Genomic DNA, 21,245 nt, shown 5'->3' on the forward strand with positions numbered 1-21,245 from the left:
TATTATGAGATGGCGTTTTGCTTTTATTCTTAGTTTGGCGACATCTGTAAATGACCCCCATGTGAAGACTGTCAGTAAAATCACATACAGGTTTGTTTTTCTGTTTTCAAGTCTTCTACAAGATTTGAAGAGTGTTTAACCTTGAGCCCCTCTCACCATAGCACTCACTTAAGCTCCGAGCAACTTCTATGCGATCGAATAAAGATAAATATAAAATTACCACAATCTTAAGACTCTTGGCTGCTGCTGAGTAAAGATCTTCCAAAGAAAAAAAAATCACTCTGAGACTGTCAGCAGCTGAGAAACTAATAGCTGCAGCAAGAAGCAGATGAATGTTTTATTTTTCTATTATTGATTCCAGAGTCCTCTCCTTGCCGAGCTTCTGATGTGTGCCATAAACTCCTCTGCCTCCCAATCAGCGCATTGTGGTCGCCTCAGCAGCCAAACTCATCTTTGACTCTGAGCAGAATAACATACTAATGATGTCTCTTTGTGAGAAAAACAGGGGATGCCTCAGCGCAGCCGTGTAAGCAGCTTAACAGCTATTACACCGGGAATAATGGACTGAGAAAGGAAGCAGCACAGGAAACAGCATCAACAATGGTGACACAGTATATTTCTCCTCCCTCACATTAGTAACACATTGTTTTTATCATAGTCTTTTATATACATATTAACCTTTACCCAGGAGGATTAAGACAACATATTTTAAACATGTAGTACTACAAATAAGTATTTTGATTGACGAAAATGTGCACTGAATTGATTTCCCTGTCAATTAGACTTCACAGCATCATCACAGTGACACCTCTGACACAAACGAGGATAACTGAATGGAAGTGAATTGCCAATTGCCCAAAGAGCTTGAAGATGGTGGGTGAAAAGGAAGAAGGCGGTGGGATAACAGGAACGAATGAGATATGAAAATAGTCATTTTCTCATATGCACTCATTAAAATTTCAGGAAAATTTCTACAGGCTGCCCCTGTAATCTTCTTGATCTGGTTGTTCAAACAACCACCTTAAAGCAGGAGACTGTTCCTGTGGGGGGGGGGGTCTCTTGGGGCGAGATGTGACGTAAAAAGAAGGACAAAGTTCACCATACAATACCATAATGAGAGCATTTTCCTTCATATCTATGCTATATATAGTTCCACATAATCACAACAGGAACTTCAGAATGGAGAAGAACATACAGAGGAATAGAAAATAGTTTCATCACATGCAGGTCAGGATAAATGCTGCTAGACACGTCATCATCAATGAGCTTCACCTCACGTGAATCCTCTGACACAACAACAAGATGTTGAGAAACACCTCAAAACACAGGCAATGTTACTGTAGCATCTTTGTCAAAGTTGATGCTGATGAAATTTGTTAAAAGAGCAGAAAGGAAATAAAGCAAAAAAAAGATAAGCTTGGCGTGATAAATGCAGGTTGAAGTAACTTCTAAGTTAACACTCAAGACAACAGTGTGGAGTGTGTAATTGTGCTGTCTCTAATGTCTGTGGGTTGAAAATTGAAGGACCCTAAAAGTTTTGAACATAAAGCCCTGTCAGCAGGAAACACCTGACTGGATACCCATATAACCACTGCATGGATATATTATGGAAGCTCCCATAAAAAGTGTTTGGGCAGGGCAGGACTTTCCAGAAAATCTTCAGAAGGTTATTGGAACCTGTCAGTGAACCTGTGATCCAGTCTTGATTTTGACAGCTATTTTTTTTAAATTTTAGTCTCAGTCTTTAGATTAAAATGCCTTTTAGTTTTAGTCATATTTCAGTCAAATCTACCCTTTATAGTTTTAGGGCCAATCCCATTTCTACCCCTTGGCCCTTCCCCAGTTCATCATCACACATTGCTAATAAACAGCTGGGTCATCGGAGCTGACAATAAAGCTTTAGCACAAGCATGTATTCTCTTGCCTAAATCTGATACCAAGTCAACAAATAAATAAAGTTATTGTATTGTATTGTATTGTCAGTCATGGTAGTGTGTTTTATGCACAGTGCCAAACCTAGGATCCCTGATTTCAACAGCTAAAAGGCAGAATAGATACAGATGCATATATTTTGACAGATTTACCCACAGTGGGGAAATAAAGTGGGTTTTGAATATCTAAATTACATATTAGCATCGTTTTAGTCATCATTACAAAAACTTAACTTCAAAAAAGGCTGTCGATGAACATTTTTAGTCATTGTTTTCGTCGAAGAAACTAACACTGCTCTGTCCATCTTTACCTCTGAGAGACTCTGCCTGTCTAAAATGATCCTTTTATGCCCAATCTTGTTGCTGACCTGTTGCCCATTATCCTTATCAGGTGCAAATTACTCCTCCAGGTGATTTTCGGTAGAACCGCTTAGTTTTCCAGCTTTTCTTACCCTGTCTATACTTTTTTGAGATGTGTTGTTGCCATCAAATTCAAAATTAGCTATGAAATTAAATGGTAAAATGTCTCAGTTTAAACATCTGATATGTTGTTTAATGCTATGAAACCCTAGCTTATGTGGACAAAGACTGGAATGTTGTAGTGGAGCCTGAGCAGTGCACTATAACACACTTGTGGCCATTGTTTTGAATACAAATTTCGCTTCACCCCTGGAAATTAGACATCCAAAGGAGCAGCGCTAAGTGTTTATTCCACCACTGTGGTAGTAAAGATCTGATAAAGGGAGTGGAATCCAGCAGCAGTTTGCTGAGGTAGCTATACTATGGTGTAAACAACAGCACGCACTTAAAGAAACATTAAAACTAATATCAGATTTGATCTGATTTCTATTAATACATTAATGCTGTCAGCCTTTAAATTCATAAATAAATCTAATATAAAGGTGCCCTGCACCTTACCCTCAGGTGCATTTTGTGTTCTTTAGATATCATATGCTATTGCAATGAATCGGTTGTATTTGAATCTCTGTATCATAATGTCATCATTATCATGAGCCACCCATCAAGGCACATTATAATGTATGGTATCATACTGGCATTTTGCAATTCCCACTTCATTTATCATACATATACACACGTGGAAAAGCTGCAGTGCTCCATTACTCCATACACTGAGTTAAGATTTTTTCTGTCTTTTCTGCCTGTTCACACCTAATGCGTGTGAAGCAATTTCTTTATTTACACCAGAGCTGTTAAGCCTGAACTTGTCAGTATGCGTACATTGTAGTCACATACATCAAAGTAAACAACCACATATGGTAACCTTTCATCAAACGTTCAGCCCACACAGCTGAATCACCAGCTGTACACCTCCAGTGAACTAAGAGATGCAGAAGTAATAATTAACACACATATCATGATGGTGCCCTGGCTCTCTCCGGCAGATCAAGAAAGCTGCAACGAACTCATCGAATGTCAAGATGAGCCATAGAGGAGTCATGTCATAGCCTGCACTGCAGTGATTCACGCCACTCAGCCATGTGCCGATCAGTCCTGCTGAGGAGTCGATGACGTGACGATGAGAAAATAAGATATGTGCGTCAGATGGAAGCGTCGCTGCCAAGTAGACAGATTAGTGCATGCTGATCTTATTTGCTACATGCAAATGTTACAGATGGAAGGCAAGGTTTTTGCCATGTTTGCTCCTATATAACACATTTGATCTGTTCAATGTGAGCAAGACACCAGAATCAGCTCATTTCAACATGCAGCAATACCTAGTATCATATATAAGATTTTTTTTTTACAGTCAATCAATCAACCAGTCAATCTTTGTATAGCGCCAACTCATAGCTGAAGTTATCTTAAGACACTTGAGAAAGAGGGCAGTTCTGGACTATACTTTCTGTTGTGGGGTATTACAACAGACCAGTATTACTCATTAATATCATAATAAAGACTATACCCTATTATAATAATATAATAATAATCCCCATTATCACAGCACTAGCAGTATTTAGCCTCTTACAGTGGCAACATAAACCTTCCCCTAGGGGTCACGACTGTCGAGCAGACCAGACTCATGTTGACACCCCTCTGGAAAATGCTTGATTTGAATGTTTCCTATCTTTACGCTTTATAAGGAAACAACACTGTCTGTTTGGTACTAATGTATTGGTCCCTTCAGAGACAGGGGGTGTCCTCTTTGGGTTTTGTCTTTGTGAAAGGGTTCTGTAGAGGTATAACTCTGGCTTGTCTTCACATCAGTTAGTCTACCCTACTGAACAAAAAATTAATTTCTTTAAAAAAGAAATTCTAATTAAAAAATGTGCAATTCTTTTTGGAATGTAGAGGAGAGAGACCTTTAAAAGCCTGCAACTCTGATGTTATGGGGTTGCACTAGTGCATATAGCTGTATCATTGAAAGAAGAAGCCATAAGTGAACACAATCCAGAAATGCCACTGTCCTTTATGGGCCAGAGCTCATTTAAAATGAGGCGAAATGGAAAACTGTTCTGTGGTCAGACGAATCAAAATTTGAAATTCTTTTTGGAAACCAAGTACTATGCCATCTCCCATGGACTAAAGAGAAGAGGGCACATCTGGCTTGTTATCAGCACACAGTTCAAAAGCCTGCATCTCTGATGGTGAAGTTGCATTAGTGCCTACGGTGTGGGAAAATTACACATCTGGAAAAACTCTATGAATGTCAAAAAATATATAGAGGCCTGATAGCAACATATGCTCCCATCAAGATATGTCTTTCAGGGAAGGCCTTGCATATTTCAGCAGGACAATGCTAAACCACACACAACAGCATGGCTTCACAGTCCAAGTGCTGACCTGGCCTGCAGTCCAGACCTTTCACCAATAGAAAAAAACTTTAATGTTCCATTATGAATAAAATATGAGTTTATGAGATGTGCAAATCATTGCTTCCTGTTTTTATTTATGTTTTACACAGCGTGCCAACTTTTTTGGAAGTGGGGAAGAAGATCATCAGCCATGAGCCTTCTGTACTGTGAATAGGTATTTGGAAAATCGTTAAAAAACACCATAACACCAACATAATGAGTGATTCAAATATACAGAGTACAGTTGTACAGAGATTTTGTCTCACCAATGAACACCCACATTAAGACATGTTGTTCAAAAGCAGCATTTTACTTGTGTTCAATTATTGAAAACTACCTCCAGGCTAAACTAGATGATTGGCAGATAACTGATAGAGATGTCAATGTAAGAGGGTAAAGTCAATATTTAATTTCCAACCATGCTGTGTGTAATGAATGAAAGCAGATCCCTGACATGATGCTTAAACTGTGTTTCAGGCAGTGCAGGCTATTTTTTGAAGTTATGTTTTAAAAGCCAGGGAATTGCTTTTGACAGGAGGGGGTTAGCAACGCTCTGTTTGAGTGACCCGGCACAGTGTGATCACAAATGACTCTGAAACAGCAGAGAAATGACAGATCACAGAGGCAATGAGCCACCAGGGAGACAGTAGAGTCAGAATTTCTAGCGTCATCTCAGCGGCCAAATAATGTTTTTCTAATGTGCCGTCGCTGTGCCAAAGCAGCGTGTGGTCCAATCTGAATGCTAACAGCGGACAAATACCAGGATGTGTCTCCAGACACTCATTTACACATTTGAATAAAACAAAGGAGGGGAAAGGCAATGTCCTATGCAAACAAATCAACAGTTATATATGCCTGTGAGTCTTTATTATCATTATTTTCCATCAGAAACTTTATGTAGTCATGCAAATACACTCACAATCACACATACTAACCTGGGAGCAACATGGTAGAAACTATTTCAGCATCCTCCAACATGTCAATGACACAGCGCTGGAAGTCTTTACTGCTGTTGGTCTGCAGGTAGCTACAGAGACGGACAACAAAGATATTGTTAAAAAAACGAAAAAGACGGCTTGACAAAAATCTGTGCATCAGGGATGCACTGTGCAGAAATTCAGCCTAGGATTTTCTTTGAAATTATAAGAGATGAGCTCGTAGGAAATGGAATGTTCTCAACTCAGGTGAGACGTCATTCCCAGCTCTGACTTCCAGGGTAAATGGAACACAACAGAAGTCTCTGAATGATGAATCTGTGCAACATTTTGGAATTTTATCAGAAAAATCTGTAAATATTTATGATTTTTTATAGCTCCAGTTTCAAACCAGTACACCAAGAAAGTCTTCTCAGAGGTATCAAGGATAATTAGAACAATGGTGTGGCGTGCAAATTGAGACAGACAGACAGACACACAGACACACAGACATGCCTCCAATTATACTAGTAAGATTTCAAAAACATTAAAAAATCCCCTAAAAATTCCCTTAGTTTTTAAAGACCTTACCAAAAAGATCCTGAGACATTTATTTATGTATTCATTTTTAAATCCCAACAAAATACCCCATAATGTCCTTAAATATTTCCCAAATGTTATAGTGAAACTTTTCTGAAATAGCTTACAGAATACCATTTTCACAAAAAATTCCTTTACAATCCCTGAAAATTCAACCAAAATTTTTAATCCCCAAATGCTATGGACAATGTAAAAAAAAATCCAGACAAATCTCCGCAAACATTAAAAAAAATCCCTAGAATTTTCATGAAAATTCCTTAAAATTTCAAAGCAAATTCCACCTAAAATTTATAATCCCCAAACCTCCATGGAAGATTTTGCAAAATTTCCAGACTAATTCAACCCAAGAAAACAAACCAAAAAATACCTTAAACTTCCAAAAAAAGTCAGGCAAATTTCAAAGAAAATCCCATCCCCAAATTTCCAATCAAATTCCCATAACTTTATATAAGCAAATCCTCCCAAATTCCATGATCTAAAGGACAAAAAAAATTCAAAGCAAACTACTCTGAAACTTCAAATTAAATACTCAAAAATATACGAACATCCCTAAAAATGTTAATGAAAATTTCTTAAAATTTAAAACAAAATCCTTCAGCATTCCAAGAAAATTTCTCATCCTTCTGTTTGAATTTTGGACAATAATCTCAAAATCTACAATAATAGAATTATTGTAATGTTGCAGTAAAGCCAAACTGTAATGTCCTTGTATGTGCATGCAGGGATTTGGGAAGTTAAAGTATCTAAATATATCTTCACTGCAGCCCAACCCTGCACATTGCACTTGTACCTGTCAGTGTGTTTTTACTGGTGCCTGCTCCTTTCTTCTACTGTTTGTCCTCCTCCTCCACATCATCATCATCATCATCATCATCACCATTAGGTTCTCAGTGCCGTTTAGATGAGAGATATTTACGCCTCTGTCATGTGTCGTCTGAATGTTGTGGAGGCTTAACGGGAGGATGAATCGATTCACCCTCTGTGCCAGCTGTTGTGTGCTGTCACAAAAATGCACTGTGAAAACCCTTAATAAGCATACCTGTCCAGTCCCCCTGCCTGGTCCAGCCTCCTGATCCTGTCTCCTGGCTACAAAAAACCTGGTCCCTCCACTGTGGAAAATGTTAACCAAATTTGCACATAGCCTCATTTTGTGTCAACACTTTATGCTTTATATTCCTTGCTTGTCAGCACCAACCATCAATTTTCTCCTCTTTTTCCCTAGTTTAAATTACACAGCTTCCGGCACCTTATAGCAGTTTTGCTGAAAGTCATAGTGAGCCAGGATGAACAAATCAGATATAAACATAAAGAAGGATTAGTCCAAAATAGAAGGGGGCACTCGCATCTGGCCTCAATAATGGAAGTATCTGGCCCAGTCTGACAGGCAATGTTCTGGTCTGTGCTGCTGTCTGCTCTGGCCCAGACTGGCTCACACAAAGGTCACCAGAGGGCCATCCTTACAGCAACTACTGACTTCAGAAATGGAAAACAGGGACTCTGTGACCACTGGTCAGTTTGACCTGGGTCAGCTCTTTGGCTATCCTTGCGAACCTCCTGACAGCCATCCTGTCATCCATGTGGCAAAATCATTGGCCTATTTTTATCGGTGGTAAAATAGAAAGTTTAGTCCTTTATATTTAGTTCAGAAAAATATATAAACAACACTATTGAAAAAACACTTTAGGAGCCACCAAATACCAAAACTTGTTAATAAAAAGGCAGTGATTAGATGAAAGTTTGATATGAACATCAAAGCAATGACCTGTTTGTAGCTTGGTTTAAATTCATTTTCTCCTGTTAATCTACACTCAATACCCCATCATGACAAGGTAAAAACAGAATTTCAATTTTTTTTTGCCATCAACATAAGTATTCAGACCCTTTGCAACAACATTTGAAATGTAGCTCAGGTTCCTCCCATTTCTCTTGATCATTGCTGAGGTGTTTCTACATCTTGATTGGAGTCCACATGTTGTAAATGAGATTGATTGGACATGATTTGGAAAGGCAAACTCCTCTCTAAAGAAGGCTTCACAGCTGACAATGCATATCAGAACCAAGCCATGAAGTCAAAGGAACTGTCTGCAGAGCTCAGAGACAGGATGGTCCCTGAGCACCATAGCCTCCATGTATCTCAAACGGAAGAAGTTTGGCATAACCAGGACTCTTCCATGAGCTGGCCGTCCAGCCAAACTGAGCAATCAGGGTAGAATGGCCTTAGTAAGATAGACGACCAAGAACCCAATGGTCACTATGACTGAGCTTCAGAGATGCTGTGTGGAGATGGGACAAAGTTCAAGGAGGACCTCTACCAATCTGGCTTTTGTGGCACGTTGGCTGGATGGAAACCTCTCCTAAGTGCAAAACACCAGAAAAGCATCAGAAGAACTCTCAGACAGTGAGAAACAAGATTGTACTGTTCGGCCTCAATTCTAAATGTTATGTCTGGAGGAAACTGGGCACCACTTATCACAGACCCAATACCATTCTAACAGTAAAGCTTGGTGGTGGCAGCATCATGTTGTGGGGGTGTTTGTCAGCAGCAGGGATTGGGAGACTGGTAAGGGTTGAGGGAAAGCTGAATGGCGCCAAGTATAGAGATATACTCAATAAAAACCTGTTCCGCAGTGCTCAGGACCTCAGACTGGGCAGAGGGTTCACCTCCCAACATAAAGATGACCCTAAAAACACAGCCACAAGAACACAGGAGTGGCTTAGGGGCAACTCTGTGACTGTCCTAGAGTGGCCCAGCAAGAACCCTGACCTGAACCCAATCAAGCACCACTGGAGAGATCTGAAAATAGCTGTCCATTGACGGTACCAATCCAACCTGAATGAGCTTGAGAGGATCTGCAAAGATGAATTGCAGAAATTCCTCAATCCAGATTGTAGTGTCATATTCAAAAAGACTCGATGCTGTAATTGCTACCAAAGGTGCTTGAAATAATTACTGAGTAAAGGGTATGAGTACTTACATGGATGTGATATTCTAATTTTTATTTTTCTGTAAAATAAACAAAAATATTCACTTGGCAACTTGGTTCTACAGGGGTTGATGATATCAGCTGATACCAGCTAAGCCAATAGAAAAATTAAGCTGCAGTAGTCTGGTTTCAGTCTGATGATGAACATGTCAGACCTGAATCCTTCACCCTGAAATGTGCTATATAAATAAAGCAACTGGACTTGGCTGATAGTAAATTAATGTCACTAAGAATATTGAAACCTAATCTAAAAAAACTGAAATACATACATTACAAACTGTAATTTCTGTCACACTAATTTGGTTAAAGCCTGCAAGTAACATCACACATGTTTACATTTCTACAACATTCTTGGCTGCTTTCAGCAAAATGAGATGTAATGTTGACTTATTTCTCTACCAGGCTAATAGTCTTTAAAAAGGATGCTCAAACTAACTGGTGTGAATGGAACTAGATTTTTCAAAAAGAATGTTTTTCCTAAAAACATCACACCTGTGCCAAATGTTACGAAAAACAGATCCATGGCACAGATTCTATCTTCCACCATTAGAGCTGTGTAAATGTGCGTGTGTGCAAACTGAGTGGTGTGCCATCTGCTCATCTTCACTGGTGGGGAACATTTTCATCAGAAAGTTAACAGTGCCAAACAGTCTGCCAATTTCTGACACTCAAACACTCCCACAAATACACACACCAGAAACACACACACAAGACACCATACTGACCTCATCCAGGAGATGCGGTCCTGCCAGAACTCATACATTATGTAACACGACTTCCCCGGGAGCTTCTGAACGGACACGCTGACAGCAGGACGGAGATGAAAAAGTGGAGTGGGGCAAGAAGAGGATACAAAGTGAAGTAGAGTTTACTCTCAGGGAGGATAAATTACATCAAAAGTTTTAAATCTTCTTAGAGATGTCAGAACTAGGCAGGGGGCAAAACTTCTTCAAAAAAAGCATTAAAAGAAAATCAACCTGTGCCATGAGCCAGTCTATTTGTGACAATTAATAAAAATATTATTTTTAATGAGTACACTGGAGAATCTAGGGAGTATTTTTTTCCCGAGTCAGCTGCCACCACACAACACTCACATTGGACAAAGCTGGCTGAGAAACACTAGAGGTTAATCATTTTTTATAATCTAATATGGAATAAAACTTTTGTTTGTTCATAATATATGGCATACACAAAGTGTTTAAATTAGTGCCAAGTTTACATTAAGCCAGTTCTTAAAGGATTACTGTATTTATCAAAAGTTGACTTGCTTCAGAGACAAAAGAACTTCTGGAACATCTGGAACATGTGCCTTTGTGTAAAATGCAAGAAACACATTGCAGTGTAGTTTCAGATTCTTATATCCTTAGATATTATATTATTGGCAATATAATCTGAGTTATTAATTATGAGAAACTAATTTTATGACTTGAAAAAGTAAAAAGCCTTCATCTATTTACCATTTTCTAGTGTTTGTGCATCACATTTTGTGGTCTTTTTTTTAAGTGTGCATAAACTTAGCAAAATGTTTACATTTTTAAAGTTTGCAAACCTGAGCAAATATTCAAGCAGTTTAATCTATTTCAGCGCATTGCTGTCATAATTGATCTCTTTTATTTTTTTGTTTAAGTTTCTCTGTTTAAATTGTTTTTGTGTTGGAGAGTCTGTTTTTGCCACCGCAGGCTGGTTGGTGAGGGCAGGAGCACTGCTAATGATTCAATAGTGATTTATTTGCCACCTTTCTGTCATCCTCTTTTGCAGTGCCTCCATCCCTCTGCTAGTGCTTCTGCCAACCACCAAGGAGTACACTCACTGACGTTTGTAATATTGATCTTGTGAAATAAACTCCTTTAACCTTACTACCTCTTGTCATACTCCTGCTCTGGCTCCTCGTCATATGTTTGCCACAACTGTTTCTTTAAAATAAGAACACAATGTCTCATACTTGTATATAGCCAAAAAATTCAAATGCAAATTTAGCTCTATACAAGGGGAACATTAATCTATTTAGAGTAGAATATAGCATCACCTATATTGACGATGTCTCTCTATCTCTCCCTCACTACAGGGTGGTTGGTGAGGGCAGGAGCACTGGGCAGTCACTGCTGCAGCCTGTTAAGCTTCATAGCTGCATCTGCTCCTTGGCAATTAAGATGTCCTTTGTATCCCCTTGTGCTGAACCTTCAGATGCCAGAGTATACTTCACCTTCCAGTGTGGTAACCTGGCTCTCCTTGAGCCTTTGAATCTAGCAATTTTTGCTAGTGATTCTTCTTCTTTTTTGCTTTGTCTAACACCTTTCTAACACCCCATCTTTTACAGTGCCTTCGTCTCTCTGCCAGCGCTTCTGCCAACAACCAGCCAGTACACTCATCATTGTTTGCACTGTTGTTCCTCTTAGTCCTTTAACCTTACCACCTCATCTCATGCACTACTTCTGGCAACTCCTCATATGTTTGCTACAATTGTTTCTCAAATATTAGAACTATTGATTTATAGCCAAAAAACTCACATGTTCCTCCCTTTACAGGTGGAAAGGCAGCAGAAGTACAGTTCTCTATTTGGAATAAACTGTAGCTTCATAGGAAGAGCAACATAAATCAATTCAGAGTGAAATTAACATTGTATAGGAAACATTTCATATGGACTGAAAAACAGCTCTGAACGGATTAAATGTAAATTGTATTGAGTAAACAGCAGCTCTGTAATGATTAAACTATGTTCTGTAATACTTTGTATTGAGTACAGTTTTTATTTTGTTTGTGAAGGAGTACATAATCATCATTTAGAGTTAGACAAACACTTTTTGGTGTAAAAATCCAAGAAACTTACCCTGGAAGAAGAGTAAATTCTACTTAAGACTGGTGCCAAATGTTATACTTTTAGGAGTAAAATTTAATCTAATTTAAGAAAGCTTTACTTAAGTAAATTTGCTGTGTGCTTTCACAGTCTGGGGTTAAAATAAATGCTGCTCCAGTGTGAGAGGATCAAAAATGATGAAACGTAAATAGCAGCTAAAATCAGTGGTAGCTCTCTATACTTTCCTCCTTTAGTTTGCCGATCAATTTTCTCACAGCTGACAATCTAAATCCTTAAATCATGATTACCTCCATTAAACAAGTTACCTCAGCAGAGCCTGACGCAACGTTTAAACACACGTCTCTTTGTCTGAATACAAGCAAACACTCACTGCAGGTTGTCAGAGTGGGCCGAGGTGGCATCAATGTAGCTTTTGAGAACTTTCCGGAAGTTGTCCAGGTCTTGATCGGTCACTGACATCTGCCTCTGAACCAGCAGGATGTTCTGTTGGCAGAGAGACAGAAGACAGAGATTAAATGAGGACACATTCAACATCTGGCTGCTGAGGAGAAAAACAGCGTTGTGTCAGTGATATTACTCCCATTTGCGACTTGAACCCAGACCATGTAACATATAAATAACATAACATAAAACAGAATAAGCATTGTTCTGATATAAGAATGGATTTTCCCACAATAATGAGTAACTTTTTGCTGTTTCTCCTGGTCTCGACCTACTTTTAAATCCCCAGAGTTGCAAAAGCACAAAACACAGAAATAGTTTTTACTTCCCTCATTAGTGTTGGCCATGGCAGCATGACATGTCACAGTGACCGGGCTGTTTTGCTTTCTACAACACCACAGAATTATCCTATTATCAAGGGAACACAAGCTTTGTTATCCTAAGATAATGCCAAATACAAGTCAAGAAACTGAGAAAAAAAAAACCCTAGAACTTAACTCATTATGACAGGAAACCATTTTATCATAAGGCGTTACTACTGCACTTATCTTTATGTAGCAAGCTTATTAAGCCTCATTTGATCCTGTTTTCAGGAAAAACTTGAATTTAACCCTTATCCGCTTGGTACTTTGTAATAAACTTCATGCGTTATATATTTCACTTACACTACATGTGTGTTTAGGTTCCTATGTACCAATTGATTGGAGCAACCCAGCATCACAATTTTCTTTGAGACAAATTAACTTTTATTTCATCTTCACCTCTCTCAAACCGGCGATCTTCTCTTGCCAGTATCCCAATGTTGCTGTCCTGAAAGGAATGTCATGTATCCTTCAGATACTAAGTGACCAGCCAAGTCCTGGCCAGATGAGTTGGCAGTGCTGGTCTTAACTGGCTGGAAATGCAGCAGGTTTTTTTCTCATTACAGAGGTGAGTTTGAGGGATCCAACTTGCAACCTATGGCAGCCTCAACAAAAAGGCACATCCTGTTACACCTATTAAAATTCCAAATTTCTCTGTCTTTGAAAATTTCAGGACATACTTGAGATTCTGTAAGACAGGGGTCATCGACCCCATTTACACAGGGGCCAGCTTTTTCTTCACAGACACTGTAAATAAACTAAACTAAATCAGAATTTAAGTCTAATTAACATATTTTCTTTTAAAATATGCATGCTATCTCTGACGTGAGCTTCTTCAAATCAAACTTAAGCCTTATTTATTCAGGATAACTTTTAATACCTAGAAGTGCGGTGAGTGTTTTATCCTTTTAGTTTGTATTTATAAATGCTGTTATTTTTTATCTTTATGGATTTGTCTTGTGCTGTGTTTTTAATGCTATTTGATTTTTTATAAAGCACTTTGGTCACCTGTGGGGTGTTGTTAAGAGCTATATAAATAAAGTACATTTACATTTTACATTTAAAAATGAATAGAACTCTTAGCTTTCACCTATACTGAAGCCAGCCACAAGGGGGCGATTGAGATATTTCAGCTACATATTTCTAGAGCCCTCTTGATGTCTATCACTGAGCTTGATGCTAATAAGCTGTGTCGTGATTGGTCAAATACAGGAGACAGATCTTTTGTGTAGATTCTCAGATAGGAAAATTGCACCCTCAAAGAGCCTTAACAATGCAGTTTTAATCAAGACAGGAATGATATTTATTTTTTTACATGCAGAACTAGAGAAATTTACCTATTTTATTCTTGTTTGAAAAGCTGCTAAGTTGAAGGTTTTATTTAATCTTCAAGATAAAGAGTTAAACAATAGCATGCCATATTTTATCCTTCTCAAATTTATTTATCCTCCAGCAGCCAAGGAGAAGCCATGGCGGAGTGGGGTGGAGATTTAAAATGGAGATGATTGAGAAAAAATGACTCGAAAATCAATGTCAGGCTTAATGTACACTACATTAAAAAAATATCCCACTTAACTTTTTGGCAAAAGTACATCCAGTAAAAGTTCCTCTTTGCACCCCAGCCCATCTCTCCTTAAAGGGACCACTCTAGCCAACATCTGAAGATACAGCCTTAACAGTACATTGACTTAAAGATGTATCATCTAAATGTCCCATTAATGTTTTTTCATGATACTCCAGTCCCTCAGTCACCTTTTACTTCTCCACTTTTAAAGACAGTGCTTTCTTTTCTTTCGTTCAGTGATTTATATGCAGAGTTAGTGAGCAGCTGACAGCAGTCCAGCATCCTCCTCAGGGAAATTAGAGTTTGATTTAAAGTCCTCTGCTTGGCAAGGTCTCCCTACACACCCTGTCAACCTGCTGCCCTCGTCACTGTTGCAACAAGTCTATGCAAGAAGAGGTCACCTCTATGAAGTGAAACTTGCCCTGATGACACATTAATTGTTGTATGTATGGTGGCAACCTCCATAATCGCTGATAGAGATACAATTTGTTCCTTGTTTATCACTGGTTTGAGCTGTGTACAGCAGCTGAGTAGATTTAAGTGAGGTGCTGATTAGCAGCCAGTGTTGACTGCAGAAGGACCTCGGTGAAGAGAGAGAAAAAGAGCGAGAAAAATCATGCAGAGATGTGATGAGACTGAATTATGTCCACTGTTATCTGACCTGAACTTTTCAGCCTTGTGTAGTCCTTCTTTTCTAATTAAAGAGAACAGAACAGAGTGTTTTAGACTCTGGCTATCTGCATCAAAAACAGAGCCATAAATATGAATCTAACCAAACAAACAGAAGGTGTGTCAACAACTTCCATACATTTTTGTTGCCATCTTTATGAAAAACTGCAGCATTGGATACCACCTGTGATGCTGGTGGTATTTAAAATTGACATTTACAAATTAAACAAGGAACAACTCAGAAACCTGCTGTGAAGAAAAGTCACACAAGAAATGATAGAAACATTTCTGTGTTTTGAGAACTGAACAAAACTTTACTTAGCAAAGCAGTGTTTAAGATTTAATGGATGGATGTATAAACTCTGCCACAGATAAGTGAACATGTTTGACAGGTTTAAGTAGGTGTGGGTCAAGTTTTTGTAATAATCTAATGCAGTGGAGCTCAGCTGGTTGGGTTACGGGACCCACCATCAACTTGTCAAGGAGAACTGCGACCTGAATTTTTGAGATGTTTTTGGTCAATCACATGTATTTAATGGAAAAATAATAGAGCTCAGGCCTAAGACAATAAAAAATGTGTAACAAAACAATGAAACAGGACAAAACATGCATGTCTCACAGACAATTTGGTGCAATGTTTTCCCCAGGCACACATCCGCGACCCACTGAAAAGGGTTTCGCGACCCACTTTTGGGTCCTGACCCAGCAGTTGAGAACCACTGATCTAATGAATATAAAAAATAGAAGAGGAGAAAATATCTCTGTCAATATGAAGACACAAAGAGGAAGAGAGAAAAGGGATGAGTATAAAAGGACCCCCCTCGATCCTCACTTAAGATGGGACCTTTATCTATGAAATAGCATGAGGATAGAAAGATAGACATGAAAAACATAATGTCTTATTTGAAATGCTTTGTATTTTGCATTCTTTGTTCCCTCCTTTTTTAATACACCACCGGCTGTTTCTACTACCACAGGTTGTTCTAAATAACTAGATGGATCAAACTGTAAGCCAGTTAAAATTAGGTCTAATAAATGAGGGCTGAAGTGGGTAACTCTGGCACAACTTCACCAACTTCCAAGGTGCATGGAGGATGGAGATAGTCGTGTTTCGGCATGTAGCCTTCATCAGGGACCCTGATAATGGCTACATGCCGAAACATATTAGTCTAATAAAGTCTAATAAACTACAAGTGTTGCTGGAGATTTCTGTTCTCTTCTAATAAATGAGGGAGATCTAGAATTATAAATGTGAATCTGTACCAAATCAGGACCCCAAAACTGAGGTACCCACTTAGCCATGACACCTCTAATTACAGGTATTAACTCAGATCAAGTCTCTCCTGACTGAAATATTGTGTATGAAATTGTAAAGCGACACTGACCCTTAAAGTTTTTTGTCAGTTGGTCTGGTTGCTTTTAATTCAATTGTGATTTAAACCTCATTTTATTGTGAAGGCTTGCTCTTAAATCCTTTATAACACATTTGATGCTTTTACCTACTTTTAAACCATTATGAAATTATGCAACAACAGACATTATCATAACTGTTCAAACTGCTCTGAAATGACTGTCACCACAGTTACCCTCTCACCTGTCTGTGGGTGTTTTCACACCTCTGAAGTGGATCATGAGTCAGTAATTCCTTAATCCATATTTGACTTCAAGCCAGAACTCCAACTATCTAAAACTGAATTTCTGTCGTTGTGGGGTAAACAGGCTCTTGCTCATTTCTCCTCTTGAAGTTTGTTGCATATTGACTGAAACATATGAAGAGAGATTAGAGAGGCTCGAACCGGTGATTTTGGTGTGAATTGGCTCAAATTGGACACAGAAATGCTGCTTGACTTTTAAAAATGAAGAAGACGGGTGTCATGTTGGTAGAGAAGGATTGCCAGGTGGAATAGAAAAGAAGCTCTATAATATCTCGTCAGACCCACACTTTCAAAAATCTTTTACTTTAACCCCTCACTTTTTTCGGTGTGTGAGAAAACTACTATATCTATCTCCACCCTGTGCTTGTTAACAGGATGCCTTTCAGTCAAATCCAGTCCACACTACACATACAGCACAGGTGCATCTAAAAACATTAGTGGCTTACCCTCTATGTGGAGGATGACAATGATTGTTTTCTGGACATTTGTCAAGTCATCAGTCTTCCCCATGACTGTGGTTGTGTGTACTGAACTGAATCAAGAAACCACTGCAAATTGGACTTTTCCACAATGTTCTAATATTTTCAGATAGTGAATTTTGAGCTGCAGTAATCTTTAAGCGTAATCATCGAGATTAAAACAAAAAAGTCTTGCATTAGATAAGTCTAGAATACATGGAAATTTAACTTTTTGAAGTAAATCATATGGAAAAATGAACTTTTAGATGATATTCTAATTTTTTAGATGCACCTGCATGCAAACTCAGCTTCATGAAACATCAGCAGTGACTTACAGATTTGTACGTGCTGGCCAGTGTGTCCTCTTTCAGTGGCTCCAACTTGGGACTCTGAAAAACAAAAAAAAAAAAAAAAAAAAAAAAAGAGGAGAAAGACTGAGCATGATTTCTATTTTTCTAATTCCTCTTACCTCTGTTTTCTTAAAGATTTTTTCTCTTTGGGGATTTAGGATAGCCAGAAGTAGGGATGAGAGAGTGGGAGACAACATGCAATGAACGGCTGAGGATAAAAGTCAGAACCCTGTGCATAAGGTATGAGATTTAAAAACTGAGCTAGACTGACTCCCATAAGTGGTGTTTGTCTCTAAAAATCTAATTTTGCTTTCTTTTAAATGTCTGGTATGCATCTTACACCACAGCTAAGTTAACTCTTCTTTGGCATGATGTGAATGATGTGCATCATTGTCAAGATGCCAGAAAATAAAGTTGAAAAACTGAAATAACTTAAAGGAAGATATACTATACCCTTTTAAGACAAGCTTAAATTAGTCTCAGAGGTCCCCAAAACATGCCTGTGAAGTTTGTTGCTGAAAAAACACTCCAGTATATGATTATTGTATGTTTAAAACCCCCTTTTTTTCAGCCCTTCTCAGAACGAGCCATTTCTGTGTCTGTGGCTTTAAATGGTAATTAGCTGTCTGACTCCACCCCTTACCACACCCCTCTCAGGAAATGGCTGCAGTACTCCTGGTACTACAGACACTTTTATCCAAAGGTTAGAACTTGACTGGAATTCGAACCGACAACCTCCTAGACTGTAGTCAGCAGGATAACCCACTGAGCTATCCAGCACCTCAGCTGGTTCAACCAAACCTGGGGGTGGGTGCTTACGCTCCTGGTGAGGTCACCAGGAGCTAAATCTGAGAACAGCATGTTTCAGCACACACTTTCTGAAAGGTGGAGAAAGAGAGGGGGAGAAGGAATGGATTTTTCTGGTATTTGAGGGGATCGTGGGAAAACCCCTCTCCCTTAAAGGGAAAATAATTAAATAATTGCAAAAATGGGAAAAAGTGGAAAAAATGGGCAAAGAGTAGCAAAAGTGGTTAAAGACGCAAAAATGGGCAAAAAATGAATTTTAAACATTGGTTAAAAGTGGCAAACAGGTTGCAAAAATTTCCAGATAGAGTAGTTTAAAGTGATTAAGTACTATAAGGGGGTAAAAAGTGGCAGAAATGGGTTACAAAAATGCAAAAATGAGAGGGAAATAGTGAAAAACAGTTAAGAACATGCCAAAACATTATTTAACAGCAGCTAAAATCAGCGAAGAGTGGCAAAAATATGTTGAAAAGGAAAAAATGAGCAAAATATTTTAAAAAATATGTTAAAAGTAGGAAAACAGTTGCAAAAATGCCCAGATAAGGTAGTAAGAAGGGGTTAAAAGTGGCAGAAATGAGTTAGAGCAGTGGTGAAAAGCGGTTAAAAAGTGGTTTAAACATGGTTAAAAGGTGGTTAACGTGTGGCACAAATAAAAAATGTCAACATCAGAACCCAGTAATAGCTTTAACATTTTTCAGTGTAATCTTTCGGCATTTAAATTTGTTTTAAAGACACTTTTAATGATCCTTAAGAATCAAACAGAAGTTTCTCCATTCAGTAAAGTCATATTTTACTGCATCATTTTTCAAAGCTCTTTGCCTTACATTATATTGTATACTTTTTACATAACTAGCAAATATCATCTCAGCCCACCAGCACAAAAGGATAAAAGTAGAGAGGCACATTAGCAGCTGAAGGCCCATTTGTTAGACTTTCCGTTATCTCATCTGCATGTCTGCTTTTATATAATTTTTTCTTCGTTTTCAATGTTTGTTGTGATCTCTCTGGCTTGCCTTTTCTTTGGTTTCTTTTTTTAAAAGCACTTAACAGCATCTTTACTGGCCTACTTTCAGCACCTCTTGGCAATCTGCACTTTCATGCAGCTTTTAGGCACATATTGGGCACATCAAATGATTTAATATGAAAGGTTGTTGGATTACCAGTGATTAACAGCTGTTACTGGGATGTTTATCCGTTCATTTTGCAATGGCAGAATCCTTTTGAATGTTTATTATGCTTTTACATTTATTAAGACATGTTACAGGGAAAAAAAATCCTTTGTGGCTTTAATATGCAGCATTTTTAACAATATTGATGCACCTATCAGATATACCCTTACTGAATATATTGCTGAGTAACGACATTGTAAAGGAGATCACACTGGTCACTGACAATCATCTCAGTGCAGGGTCAGGTGTGACTGATTGGCCTTGATTGGGCCCAGGTGTGGTGAGTTTATATAAACTCTTGAGATCTAGCACACTGTGCTGACTCATGATCTCACCGTCAGAGACAGAGAGGCTCTCTGTGTGGTTTCTCATGTTGTTTACAAGTGTATGATTCACTTTAAGCACCACTCAAACCTTTTCTGTGATTCCTTTCCAATTTCCTGCAGCTTTAAGAGTGTAGCTTGTTGCAGCTGGCCTCATGGTCACTCTATTGATCTGGCCTGAATTATACACTAAAATGGTTCCAGGTATCTTCACTAGCTAAAAAGGTCAATTTGAAGTGCAGACAGGAGTTTAAAAAAATAACAATAATTCACAATTGAAGACACAATCAGACACTATATGTACATAAATTAACATTGAAGTGTGAAAACAAACATTGCTGATTAAAACAAACTCATGATAAAGTGGAAAATCTAAAACAACACATATTCCATTAGAATTAAAGTGCAAAATCTTGTTTTAGTTTTGTTGAGAAGTGCTAAAGCTGCAGGTACAAAATGTACGATGTGTGAAGAAATGCTCTCTGATGGGTTTGAATTTCTTATTGTTTATGAATAAATATAAGTATATGGGTATTAAACTTCGATACTTCAACCAAATGGACGTAGAATTTATAATCTTAAGTCACAAAACTTTTAAAAATTAAAAAAAATCAATGCACAAACTTTGTGAATAAAGTCAGAATTTTGAAACGTGTTATTGCTCCAAAAATAAATAACAGCTGAGGTTCAAATTCAACATTAGATGTTCCCCTTTCTCATACATTAACAGGTGGGATGCTTGACTTACTCTCTCTTCTTCTATCAGCTGCAGATATACACAGGTGACCTCGAGGCGTAATGCCAAAGTTGCTTTTAAAACAGAGAGGGATGGAGCTGAGGTAGGAAGGACAAATGCTGGAAGAGGGCATTTTGTTTTGGTGTAAAAATCTGCTCTGACAGTCTGTAGAAAGTCTTTAAGGGAGTTTCATTTATACATGCAATATCACTGTGCTTCCTTAAGCTCAAAATGTCGTATGTATAGGCTGATGGGCTGAAGTCTGTCATAGTCAGCATTTAGATTGAAATTGTTCAGCTCAAGTGGACAGATTATTAACCTCGCCATCTATTTCTCCCAACCCCTATCCATGGGTCTATATGGTATATAGGAAATATGATAAGATGTTATGAATAATGGAATAACACAGAATGATCTTTCCCATCTTAAAGGTTATGGCCGTGTACGTGTGCGTATACAGGGAACATAACCTTTGAGGAAGAAAACTCATTCTGTGGCATCTGAGAGAGCAGACGGGGAGAGATAGACGAGACGGCGTGCGTGTGATGTAGCGATGCGAGGGTGTGGGGGATGATATTACACTCAGAGCATCCTGCAGGTTATGAATTGCCTGGATATTGCAGTCTGAGCCCCTCTGGGTTGACAAAACTGAAGACT

At 38.4% G+C, this 21,245-nt stretch overlaps 1 protein-coding gene across 2 annotated transcripts in view; it reads right to left on the bottom strand.

The window, feature by feature from the left end:
- necab3 (N-terminal EF-hand calcium binding protein 3) overlaps nt 1-21,245 on the bottom strand; it is an 87,186-nt gene that overhangs the window by 2,777 nt on the left and 63,164 nt on the right. For both annotated transcript variants that reach the window (XM_041783507.1, XM_041783506.1), the window contains exons 9-12: nt 17,542-17,595; nt 12,428-12,540; nt 9,968-10,045; nt 5,680-5,771 (exon numbers count right to left, since the gene is read on the bottom strand). In XM_041783507.1, coding sequence (XP_041639441.1) covers nt 5,680-5,771; nt 9,968-10,045; nt 12,428-12,540; nt 17,542-17,595 — 337 coding nt within the window. The remainder of the gene's footprint in view (nt 1-5,679; nt 5,772-9,967; nt 10,046-12,427; nt 12,541-17,541; nt 17,596-21,245) is intronic.

This window comes from Cheilinus undulatus, linkage group 3 (assembly GCF_018320785.1).
Source record: "Cheilinus undulatus linkage group 3, ASM1832078v1, whole genome shotgun sequence".
In the NCBI taxonomy this organism is placed as follows: Eukaryota; Metazoa; Chordata; class Actinopteri; order Labriformes; family Labridae; genus Cheilinus; species Cheilinus undulatus.